General features: G+C 50.8%; 2 protein-coding genes across 10 annotated transcripts in view; one reads left to right on the plus strand and one right to left on the minus strand.

Moving 5' to 3' along the window:
* LOC120951178 (clavesin-1-like) overlaps positions 1-12,184 on the plus strand; it is a 194,449-nt gene that overhangs the window by 84,691 nt on the left and 97,574 nt on the right. The window lies entirely within an intron of this gene.
* The window catches only part of LOC120950952 (homeodomain-interacting protein kinase 2-like), a 68,138-nt gene that overhangs the window by 9,180 nt on the left and 46,774 nt on the right, over positions 1-12,184 (minus strand). For 7 of the 9 annotated variants that reach the window (XM_040369387.2, XM_040369388.2, XM_049605443.1 and 4 more), the window contains 6 exons: positions 8,447-8,767; positions 2,875-2,975; positions 2,586-2,795; positions 2,072-2,518; positions 1,401-2,003; positions 29-1,311 (listed from right to left, as the gene is read on the minus strand). In XM_040369387.2, coding sequence (XP_040225321.2) covers positions 29-1,311; positions 1,401-2,003; positions 2,072-2,518; positions 2,586-2,795; positions 2,875-2,975; positions 8,447-8,767 — 2,965 coding nt within the window. The remainder of the gene's footprint in view (positions 1-28; positions 1,312-1,400; positions 2,004-2,071; positions 2,519-2,585; positions 2,796-2,874; positions 2,976-8,446; positions 8,768-12,184) is intronic. The other 2 variants (XM_049605444.1, XM_040369389.2) reach the window with 1 other exon arrangement.

Consider the following 12,184-nt stretch of genomic DNA (forward strand, 5'->3'; position numbering starts at 1 on the left):
AGAGAGAACATGTTCAAAGGGAACTTACGCTGATGCTTTGGACTGCGACGTTCCCCTTCGCCATCGCTGTCTCCGAGTGTAACGCACGCGGTCGCCGACGATGACACGGCCGTCGATTTGCGCTGTCGGCCACTGCTAGAGCCACCGCTACAGGATGCACCATTGCCGCCGCTACTACCGCTACTGATGACGCTCATGTGTTGCTGCTGAGGTTGTCCGTACTGCTGGTACGACGACGGTTGTGGTTGTGGTTGCTGCTGGTGGGCACCGGATCCACCGCTGAGCTGATTCGATGCGGACGAATTGTGCGCAACGTTTGAGGAGGACGAGGACGTCTTAATACCCCCACTGCAACCGTTTCCGCCGCTTCCTCCCCCTCCTCCGCGGCACGAGGACGACGATTGATGTGTGCCACGCGTACACGCCTGACCCGAGGCCGCGTTGTGCGAGGAGCCCTTCGAGGACGAACTCGTGCTGTGTTTCACCTCCGGCGACTCATCCTCACTGTCCGAGATCGTAATCACAGCCGTCGGCGACGGTGTATCGTGAATTGTGATCGTCTGCTGCTTGCTGCTGCCGCCGTAGCTTCCACTGCCACCGTGCCCGTGGTGACTGCTGCCATGATGGCCCGCACCACCACCACCGCCATGATGAGCGTGGCCGTGTCCGTGATGGATGTGTCCACTGCTGCCGTGGTGATGGTGGCCGCTGCCACTGTGGTGGATATTTCCACTGCCTCCCATCACTACGGACGATCCACCAGCACCGCCGCTTCCACTGCCACCGTACGACGAGGTGGAAGATGACGAGTGATGCAAATTGCCTGCACCACCACCACTGATCGGACCGGACGAATCCACCGGTTGATAGTGCTGTTGCTGATGGTGATGGCTGTGGTGACCACCGCTGCCACTGCTACCACTCGCCAGCTGCGGCTGCTGCTGCGAATGATGATGATGGTGATGGTGCTGCGGGGCCGGGACCTGAGCCTGTGCCTGGGCTTGTTGTACCGGTGGTGCCTGCATCTGCTGGCTGCCACTAGTGCTCGGGACCTGGGATTGTTGCTGCTGTTGCTGCTGCTGCTGCTGCTGATAGAACGCGGACGTCGACGAGGACGAGGATGAAGCGACCGCACTGCTGCTTCCGGCTGTCGCACCACTGCCCGTACCATTGTCGTGGTACTGCGGGCACATGTGGCTCCGGTTGTACCGCTGGTGGGGCGGAGTATTCTCCTTGACACGCTTTTTGACCGGCGACAATTGGTTGTTTTCCTTCTTGTCGTGCCGGGAAACGCTGGAATATTTACGAACACTAAACAATATTACAAACCACGCTCTCGGAAAAAAGACCCACAAAACGATCCCACACAAGCCCTATCGGGGCCCGGGGCAGATACTTACACCAGATGATGTACGGGCGACTCCTTCTTCGGCTCGTGATGGCTCGTTTGGATGTTGAGGTGCGGGTTCGGGTAGATTCCTTCCAGCTTCAGGAACGGTGCCGAATCGACAATGAGCGAATGGGCCGGCCCGGGCTGCTGCGACCAGGACGGTACGATGGCGACCTGCCGGCCCGACTGCGGCCACGCCACGTTCGGCTGGACCGCGTTCGTGAGCAGCATCCGCTGGCCGGAGGACGGTTCCACCATCGACACGGGGACGGGCACGTTCACGTACTGCTGCGGCGGCACCTGCAACGGTGGCTGCATCGACGTACCACCGACGACCACGTGCTTCGTGGGGCTCGGCATCGTCTGATAGCCGGGCGGGCACAGTATACTCGACACGAGCTGGTGCTGGAACGCATCCGGCCGGGCATTGCTGTACTGGCGGCCCACGTTACGCCCGCCGTAGATCTGGTACAGATGGTTGTCGTAGGTCGGGGCGCGCTCGCGCACAATCCGCTGCACCTGGTTGTTGAACGTGATCGTCATGTTTTCGGTAGTGTTCGGCACAAAGTTCGTCACCAGCGTGGCCGTCGTTGGTTGCACACTCAGGTTGTAACTGGAATAAGAAAGAAATGTTTACATACGTTTGCCAACACAACCCAACCTTTTTGCACAATTACTCACGTGTGAATCATCGAGTCCGTACGGCGACAAACCTCCATCATCTGTACCGACGCCTTCACGTTGTTACAGTGCGCATAGTCCACCAGGTGGGCCAGCGTCGCGAACGAGTGGTTCAGAGCTTCGCCCGGCGTAATGCGCCGCTCCTGGTCGATCGTTAGCATGCGCTTCAGCAGATCGATAAACTCGCGCCGGTCCGTCTTCTCCGCCAGCAGCTGGCCGCCCTCGATGTCGGTCGGCACGTTCACCTGCCCGATATCGTCCAGACAGTTGAAGATGTACTTGCGCGCCTCCTTGCTCTTGTTGTTCGTCTCCGCCTCGTGCTCCTCGGGCGTTTTCAACCGCCAGAACGGGTACGTCGAGTCGACATCGCGGTAGAAGAACTTTGCCGTCTTGCTGGCACTGTTCAGCATGTGCTCAGTCGGTAGACCCTGTGTCTGCGATATGTACCTGTGGAATATGAGCATGTACAATGGTTAGTTCTGGCACCTTCCTTTCCCCCACTATCCATACGTACCGGATTTGATCATACTCAGACGATCCGGGATACAAGGGCCAACCCAGGAACAGTTCCGCCACCACACAGCCGAGCGACCACATGTCGATCGCCTCGCAGAACGGCAACCCGAGGATAATTTCCGGTGCACGGTAGTAGCGCGACTGCAGGTACGTATTGCACACCGTTTTGCTGACGTGCGACGCCGATCCGAAATCGATCACCTTCACGCTGTTGACGAAACGAACAAAAACACAGAATCAATCGATAAGTATTTCCACACGGCTACTTCCAGTTCCAGTTCACTTACCGGTACGGTTGTCGGTTTGGATCGACCAGCATGATGTTTTCGGGCTTCAAGTCAGCATGGATCAGGCCCAACTGCTTCAGCTTCAACAGGGCAGTCAAAACCTAGAGTTTGTCAAGTAGAAGAGAAAAACAGGAACTTTTTTAGACGAAACGTATTAACAAAACCTCCATATGCTTCCACAAAATGAAACAAAACCCCGCCCTAGGTTCGACAAAATGTACAGTGCCGTGCCAAAAACCAGACGAACTCCATACCAAGCTCCAACTTTATGAGAGTTTTACATTTTACAACCCCGTTTTTATTAGCCCATCCCGTCCCGAACAAAACATAAAGCACAGCATCGCACAAAACAATGATCTCGAACAAAACACACCCATTCGAACGCGCCCGGAACCTTGGAACCACCGCCAGCAGACGCCAAAGGGTCTGGCGATTGGTCTAGCTTGCCCGGAGCCAAAGCAGCCGTCTTCTTCCCTTGCTAATCGCGTAAGGCCCCGCTCTCTCTTCCTCTCCCTTCATTGTTGGTCGGAACCCATCAAAAAGTTGCAAACTTTCCACATCCACTATGCTTGCATCTCTCGTGTGTGCGTTTGCATCGCATCTGCGTTGTGCAGGGTGCGCTTGCTAGGCAAACCGAAGGGTAACAACTGCTGCTAAGTACATTATGACTTAGCGACCGGGCAAAAGTGCGAAGAGTGCGTTCGCCAAACGCACCGAGACACGCTCATGGGGTGGGACTTTTATCGACAGCGAGAGGTGGAAGCATAAAGCAGTCCACGATAAGTGAGAGATGGAACGGGCCCGGTACACGGGCGACACGGTCCGCCCTAAAAGCATTATTGGCAAACCGTCAAACCCGACCCGACCGCTCGTTGCAAATGCAAACGATCGGAAAAGTTCCCGGCCCGGGCCAGCCGGGATTAGATTAAGTATTCATGTTCCAAAAACTATGCAACCCCTTTACCCGTCTCTAACGCTCGTTGTTCCCACCACACTGCCATTCATGCACCAAAGGGGGGCACACACCGATACGCATCGCCGATGAACACACTCACCACCACCACCATCCATTCAGAAGCCATTCAGAGGCGTAATGAGAGCGCGGCAACGGCACACAGAAAACAAAAGTTTCGTCGACTAATTTATGCAATTTACGGTATTCAAATGATACCGTACGTTCCCTCCCTCCCCGATATGCCGACCCAAAAGCGCCCGAGGCCCGAGTACGATCTCACTTTTTCCATTTTGAAACACGTCAGCGCCTCCATCAATTGCTGGCTGTTCGTTGGACTCGGCGGTTGCAGCAGCATCATTAACACCGTTGTATGTAGTCGTCGTCGCTGTCGTCTTCCGCGGATAAAGTTATCATTGCCATCAAACGAATATGGTCCTCCCGCGGTCTAATGTTAGTCAAATGACGCACAACAACGGGCTCGATGTCCTCCCTCTGCCCGTGTGTGTGTGTTCTGAATTATTTACTCCCATCGGTCTGGCGACGACACGGGACGACCGTTTCGTACAGAACATCCCCCACCCCCCAAATCGGATACATTTCACCTCCGAATACACTAAATCAAGCCACCAAACGGATTCAACATGGCTCAAAAAGAGTAAAAAACACAAACCTTTACGAAAGCCCTGTCCCTCCCTCCCTCTCTCTCTTCGCTTCACAGGGAGAGTTCGTTACAAACCTCAATTCAATTGCAGCCACCTAACTGTAACACACTCGTGCAATTACGCCATAAATTCAATTAATCGTGTGTGGTGGTGGTGGTGCTCGGTTGGATGCATATGATTTAAATAAAAATAACTGCTGCTGTTGGACAATAAGCGCTGCACAATCTGGTTGCTGCTGTGTAACATACACACATCGCGCACAACCAACGCACAATTAAGTCGGGCTTGAAACACAGATTTAGTTGCACATCGCGACCACAAAGAGTGTGTGTGTGTTAAGCCCAGCATAAATTTGCTGCCAACCAACAGCGCTTTCTATTGACTGTGCTACGCAAATGCAACGGCTGCACGCGAAGGTGCGCAAAGGGAGAAGCGCTGATCGCTGATGATAAAGCAAAGTTTTGTTTTATAATTTCAAACAATCAGTGAAACGTCCCTCGGTCTAATGTGCATAATGAAAGCTAAAGACCTTTCACAGCATTCCAACCCTTGGGCCATCCAGGTGCACGCTACAATGTATCGGTGGTAGCAGCAGCCGCCTTATGTCACAGCGTACGCACACGTGTTCCCTCTATATTCCGCATGTCGATATCATCGCACCAACGCACACACCACAAGGCCCCCAAAGCTGTAGCAAATGTCGCCGTACATGGCGAAGAGTCGGATTGGTAACGCGACGTCTCTGGCCTCTTTTAACGCGTCCCAAACAAGATGAATGGCGACCGTCCTGTGTGTGTTGGTGTATCGAGAATCTCGTTATACCATGTAAGGAAGCTGAATCGCGGGTGTATCTCCGTATTAACGATGACACAACAACTCGCATCGAAGCAACTTGTCATATTCAAGTCACCCGATGAGGGATTTTGCACCGAAATTCGGTAATAGCGCACCAAATGTGGCGACTCACTTGCAGGGAGTTACCCATTGCACTAGTGAGGTTCGCAGAAAATTGCGGCAGAGGCGCATCTACACGGTCAGCATTAAAAGCAAACTGTAATGATAATTGCATGCTGCCTGCCCGGGAACACCGGGATAAGAGACCAGTGGGTGTGTAGGACATTGAAATTGATGATGATTGCGCTTATCTATCATGTGAGGTGAATGATGAGAATCCCTCCTTCCCATCGGAGTCTCCATCGGTCTTTCTGCGTGTTGCCGACGCACAGGAGGTCGAAACTTCAAAGTAGATGCATTTCCAGGCACCAGGGGGTTCTCCAGGGCGGTAGTTGGAGCAGATGGTTCTCGATACTGTCCCACTATAAAGCCACTGCTAACGGCAAATCGATGTCAATTAAACCTGGAAGCCCTGGACATCACCGCATGGGTAATTTCTCGGCAACTTCCAAAGGGTTCTCCTCTCTCTCTCTCTCGGTGGCTGCTCCAGAGCTGTCATAATCTGTGGGCAACATTGATGTGTACCAGCTGTCACTGGAACCTGTCTCCTGCTGCCCGTATCGATTGATTTGTATTCATCATTCCATCTCCGATGGACTGATTCCAGCGGCAGGGGAGGTTCGACGAGCATCGCACACATAAAAACGCACCGATCGGCCCGGTTGGTTACCGGTGGTGGTAGTAGTAGCAGGCTCCCGAAATCCCGTTAGCAATCCGCAATCGGGGTAGTACCCTCCATCATCAGCGGAGTTTTATTGGGTCACCCAGACGATCCTCCAGACACGACCAGCGCCAGCATCTGCACAAAATGAAAGCTGAAACGCAACACCAGCTTAGGCCCTCCATTCGACAGACACACACACACACACACCACAATCAAATGCTATTGCCATGAGTTAAGATCTTGCGGTTCGCGGTCACCCTTTTTTGTGAGGTCGGTACACAACTCGTGACCACAGGCGGTGGTGTAAAAAGAGGTCCACAGAAAAAGCAAAAGCCCCCAAACCAATCGTCCCGGAGGACAACCTCCACATCCACCAAATGACACACCGAGGTGAAGAGGACGACGACGACGAACACACAGATTATTTCTTCCTCCGCAACTCGCCACTCAGACAACGAGCCCGCATGCAAATTTCTCCGCCTTAAGGGAAAGAAAGATGAACTCCGAAGAATTGGTGGTTGTTCTTTCTCACCCATCGCCAAGATTTGTCTGGTTGGAACGGTTGGGAGAAGGAGGATCATAAAGAAAACGATCTTGTGTGCGACGGAATCGAGCAGGCAAATGCGAACTTAAATTGACGGTGACGGTTGAATGGAAATTGGGCGAAAACGGCATGTCCTACATATTCGTCGTGATCCCATCCGTGCTGGGTCGTCAGATGGTTTTTTTAAAGCAACCTCTTCCTCTACTTCTTTAGCTCCGCTAGTCTTGAGATGGCGAAATGAACACCGATCGACAACGACTTGATCGACAGCAGCAAACCAAGCGATCACTTTCATGCAGCGCAATCTCGTGAAGCCACACACTATCAGAATGCATAAGGGCATCTCTCCAACTCCATTATCATGTACTCCCTTCTTTCCTTTATTACGCACATTAAAACCATACTATAAAGCCACATCAGTGCATTGAAAAAACCCCAGGCATTGATAATCACTCTCCCCCGTTCTTCAAGCGCTGCGATGTGTGAGTTGAATCGAAAATGCTGATCACTCTCCCGGGGTCTCCGGTCGGTTCATGTCGAAACATGCAACAACAAACAAGCCATCGCTAGTCAACCCATATACACTGCTGTGTGGTTGTTTCTTCAGCGCAAAACAAATCTCTGATCGTAATCGCGAAGCAATCGGACGAAAGGGAAGTCACAATAACTAAACGAACGGGGGGAACAAAATACCCCACGGAGGTAGGAAAAAAACCCTCACACTGTCCCCGCTCAGGCACAGAGTAAACCAGATACGTCCTAAAAATTAATGTACACTCGCCAAACAGGTTCAGCACACACGCCTGTGGTGTTCGTGCGAGTCAACAAAACACACATTCGACCATCCCAATCAGTAAGGTTGATTTGGGAAGTTTTGTTTTTATTTACGGATGTGCGACAACCGAGTAGGGAGAGCAAACAAATGCACACACCAAGCCGTACTGTGCAGGCCAGGCCAGGCACGTAGCAAACGAACCTCGGAGCTGGACAAACAAACGATCTTCTCCCTTGCCATCATACTTCATTTGTTCGATGCATTTCTCCCGCTGACATCAGCAAATTGTGGTCGAATTGATGCAAACCTGCTCTCTTGGGTTTTGAAATGTTGATCATTTCTTCTTTAAAAAAAAAACCCATTTCCCGTGTGCCATTTATTATCCTCATCCTTTTCCGCCCTTTTCGGTGACCGAGAGGACTAGACCAACAAATGAACCTCATTAGGCGACATCATTGCCAAAAAAAAGGCACGCTCTTTCAACGCCACAGGAAGAAGAGCAGCTCGCGCGTTCTTTTTTTTTTTTTTGGGCCTTTAGCCTTATCTTTACGGCCCGGATGAGCACATTTAGGGGTTTAGAGAAGAAAGCAAATCCTGCGGGAAAGATGAGTTAGGTTCGATACATGGATTAATTAATACCGGGCAGGAAATTGAACTCAAGAGTGGGGAGCCTCCGGGTATTATTGGGTTCAAACAGCGAGATGAGGAATACATTAAAAACGCTGAGGGTCTATCAACCACAACAATCTTCACATTTCGGCTCTGTAGAAGATAACAGCAAACAAAAAACCATTCCATATCACCCACAAGAGCTGCAAAACCACAGACCAAACTGTGGTCTTGATGAAGATTACATTGTGGTGGCTTTCCTTCGCTTCGACACCCAGGAAATTGTGTGTTCCATAAATTACGTAAATCACCGCCTTTTACGACCGTCAGACCCGCATACGACTTCCGTTCGAGCGAAGTCACCAAGGATCTATCTCATTTCCAGAGAGTGGAGGACACGACAGCTTACCTGTTGCAGTATGGGCCTGATGTACTTCAGTGGAAGCGGCGAGAATTTGTTCTGCTTCAGAAAGTCGTACAGGTTCTGCTCGAGCATCTCGAACACCAGACAGGTGTGGTTCTTGTGCTGGAAGCACTCGAACGCCCGCACGAAGTTGAACTCGTCCGCATTCTCCTGGCTGAGCCGGCTGAGGATCGACACCTCGATCTGGCCCTGCCGCGCATAGGACGGATGGTTCTTCAGGATCTTGATCGCGACGATGTCGCTGGTGCCCTTCTTCCAGCATTTTACCACCTGCCCGAATGTGCCGCGGCCAAGAAATTCTAGAACCTGTGTTGTGGAGAAATAGAGAGAAGTGAAAGAAATGATTAATTCATGCGCGTTGTTTCGTTGTCTTGGTGAGAAAGTTACGCTAATAGGTTCCGATTTAATACAACGCTACGAACTGATCGAACCGAACGGCCCAAACAAGGACATGGACCTCGAATAACCGTAAACGATGATGACGCGGGCACATATGTGTTTGGTGTGTGTTTGGAACGGCGATATTAAGTTCATGCCAAAAACAGAAACGAACCCGGCTCCTCTTTGTTTGCCTGCTCTCCATCACCACGAAGTCACTCAAGACACAAGTGGCGGTCGCCACTGCACAGAAGCGATTTTTTGTGCATCCTTTTTCTTCCTCCTTCACCTTCCTCCCCACCAATCACTTCAGCCAGACACAGGAGGTGGAAGGCCATTAATTTTCCCGATTTTGCCTAAACTGGTCAACCACTGCAAAGCGCAACCGGTTCTGCTGCTGCTGTTCTGTGCAATAATTCGCTCACGCCGGGTACGCGTACGATCGCCCCTGGGCACCGGGGAGCAGGAAAATGCTATAAAAATTCGCCTCAGCACCCTTTCGTAGGCAGTCACAGAGTGTTGGCCGATGAAATTGTGAAAGTAGCGCGAATAATCGAAAAAACAAAATCAAATCGACCCGCGGACGCAAAATATGAAAGAAATAAAAAAAAACACCCGGTCGCGAACACCGGGCCACCAGCAACAAGAGCACACCGAAATGGTAAAACACGTTTCGTATTTGGTGGGCGCTCAAAGGGTCCAGGTGTGTGTGTGTGTGTGTGCGCCTGCTGAGTACGCGGTCACGAATAAAGCGAAGGTAAAAGGTTCTTGTTTTTTTTTTCGGGCAAAAATATAACCCCCGAAAAGCCCGCTCCATCTATCCTCTTCTCCACAGTTCAGCGTTTGGTAGGTACAACGCGAGGAGAGATTGTTTTTGAGGTCAGGCTTAATGACTGAGGGAAGTGTGGGCCTGTTTTTTTTTTTTCGTTGTTGTTGTCGATACTGTTGTTTTGAACACGGTTTCCTTAATTTTTCCGGCAGTGTGTTTTTGCTTGTTTTTGTCCTGCGCGAAACATAACCATAAGGTGGTGTAAAAAGGAAAGGCTCAAGAACACGGCCCCAAAACGGCCCCAACCCAACGCTCTACAAGGGTTCAAGAAACCTGTCCGGTTGTGAGCGTTCGATAATGGGAATCAGTAGAACCTAACTGGTTCCGGCCGTTCCACAAACGGGACAGCAGCGACGGCGACGACGACAAAGCCGATTAATTCATTTCTATTTGTTTTCCTTGCTTTTTGCATGCCTCTCTTCCCCCAGGGCAAGAAGCAAGAAGCAACGGCAGAGAGTGGTGGTAGCTGCCTTTCCTCCAAAATTGGAAAACTGCTGCTGCTGTTGTGCTGTGGACGTTGCACCTTGCTCTTAATTATGAGCTTTTTTATGAAAGTACACAACAACACACCGTGGGCATGGGGCAGGTCGGTCGGCGGCCGGTCGCTGCAACAATAAATTCCAGTTACTCTTGGTAAGCATATTTACACCAAAAACGTTTGCCTTCGGGCCATTTTTGTGCAATAGCTTCTTGCTCGTTTTACCTCTCTTTTGCAAACCACCTTCTTTTAACCTGAACATCATAAACATCTGATAACCATCTTGCGGGAAACCCACCCCGTGTGCTTTACGGGACACTATTTGTTGCACCGCGCGCACCGAGTTACACACAAACCCCGAGAGAAAGAAAGAGTGTGAAATCCTTCGCACCGAATTGTCCCATAATTCAAAAGGCCGGGGGCCTACCTAATGCTCTGTTTTGCCTAATGTCTTATGCGAATGCGCCACAGAGAACAGGGTGGCTGCTGTGCTGTCTGTGAAGCAAATGAGTTTGCAGTAGAGTTGGCTGCAACTTTTCGCAACGTTTTGTAAGATCTTGATACATTCGCGGATGAATTTCTAAAGCTCACGCTGCTGTAAGTTATGAAGCAAAAGCGTTCCAGAATTTGGGCTAGAATTGAATGCTAATTTGTATGTACCCTTATGCACCACCGCAGCTGGCTCCAAAAACAGTTTCTCAATACGAAAAAGCCAAACAACAGATAATAGCACCCTCAACAAAATATCACAGAAACGTGTGTCGACATACTGCTGGCACCTAGGCACAACCAAAAGCACTTCAGTGTTTCGGGGTGCCACACCAGACCAGACACAGTTGCACCAGCAAAATGGTTCGCCATCGTTTCGCCATTTCCCACAATGCCATCTACCAGAGAGCACCACACTGCCCAAATGCACCCAGCCACAGACAATTATCTGGCAGCGTTTTACAGCCCGTTCCCTCCATTTTCTCTGTACCTGTGAGTCGAACACGGAGACACTCTCTTTTTCACAATTGAAGAAAAAACAAAATCGAAACGGTAGCAGCAGCAGCAGCAGCAGTTCGATTGGCCATCAGTAGCAACCTCTAAGCATAGCACCCGTCTGCTCCAAAAAAAACATCAATGACTCTCCCCGGTTGGCCAGCCAGCCAGCCATCCAACACCAACCGGTGGGCAGTGTAGGTGGGTAAGATTTTGATTGGTTTGACCAATCTCACATGATGTTTGCAACAATGGAGAGCACAGAGCGGGACCGGGTTGGTCTGTTGTTTGCGCGTTCGCCATCGTTTGTTGACGCAACCAGCCACCCAGGGTATACACGATTGCAACCCCTGAGGGGGGTGGTGGTGGTTATTGCAATTAATGGGGTTTTTGAACTCGCCATGAACTGAGGGAGCTGCCGGGGTGGGATCTTTCGAAATGTCAGACGAGGAAAAAAATGATTAGGAAAATTTTGCACCCAAACTGGAAAGTGAGTCGTGACAAGGGGGGAACTACTTAGTAGAGCCAACTCTGGATTGGAAACATTGAGTTGTGACGGTCCCTAAATGTGTTTCCAGAATGAAACAAAACTGTGTACCTCAACTCCAAATTTTGAATCCAATATCTTGATTAACATCTCGATGTACTACACTTTTGTAGACGTAATTCCCAACAAATTCCAATAAGCATTAGTTACTACTCCCTAACCTTCATTCTCGTTTCATCAAGATCGGAGAAGGAAACATGAACTCCAACTCCACGGTTTTATGATCCTTACTCCGGAGCACGAGACCCCGCAGCACCCGAGATTTCTATTTCAGTTTGATTGACTGTACCTCTCCCCAAACGTTCGTTTTGTCGGACGCACATAATCTCCGCTACAACAACTTTGTTGCTTATTGCTCCATCAGCCGCCGCTCCGGGTTGCTACACCACGTCCAAACAGTGGCTTTGGCTTTTGCCCGTGGCAATCACAGCCTGTACCCAATTATTGCCAAATTTATCAGCTCCCCTCGCCTTCAGAACCACACACACAAACACCTACTCTCTCCTC

Source organism: Anopheles coluzzii, chromosome 2 (assembly GCF_943734685.1).
Source record: "Anopheles coluzzii chromosome 2, AcolN3, whole genome shotgun sequence".
Taxonomy (NCBI): Eukaryota; Metazoa; Arthropoda; class Insecta; order Diptera; family Culicidae; genus Anopheles; species Anopheles coluzzii.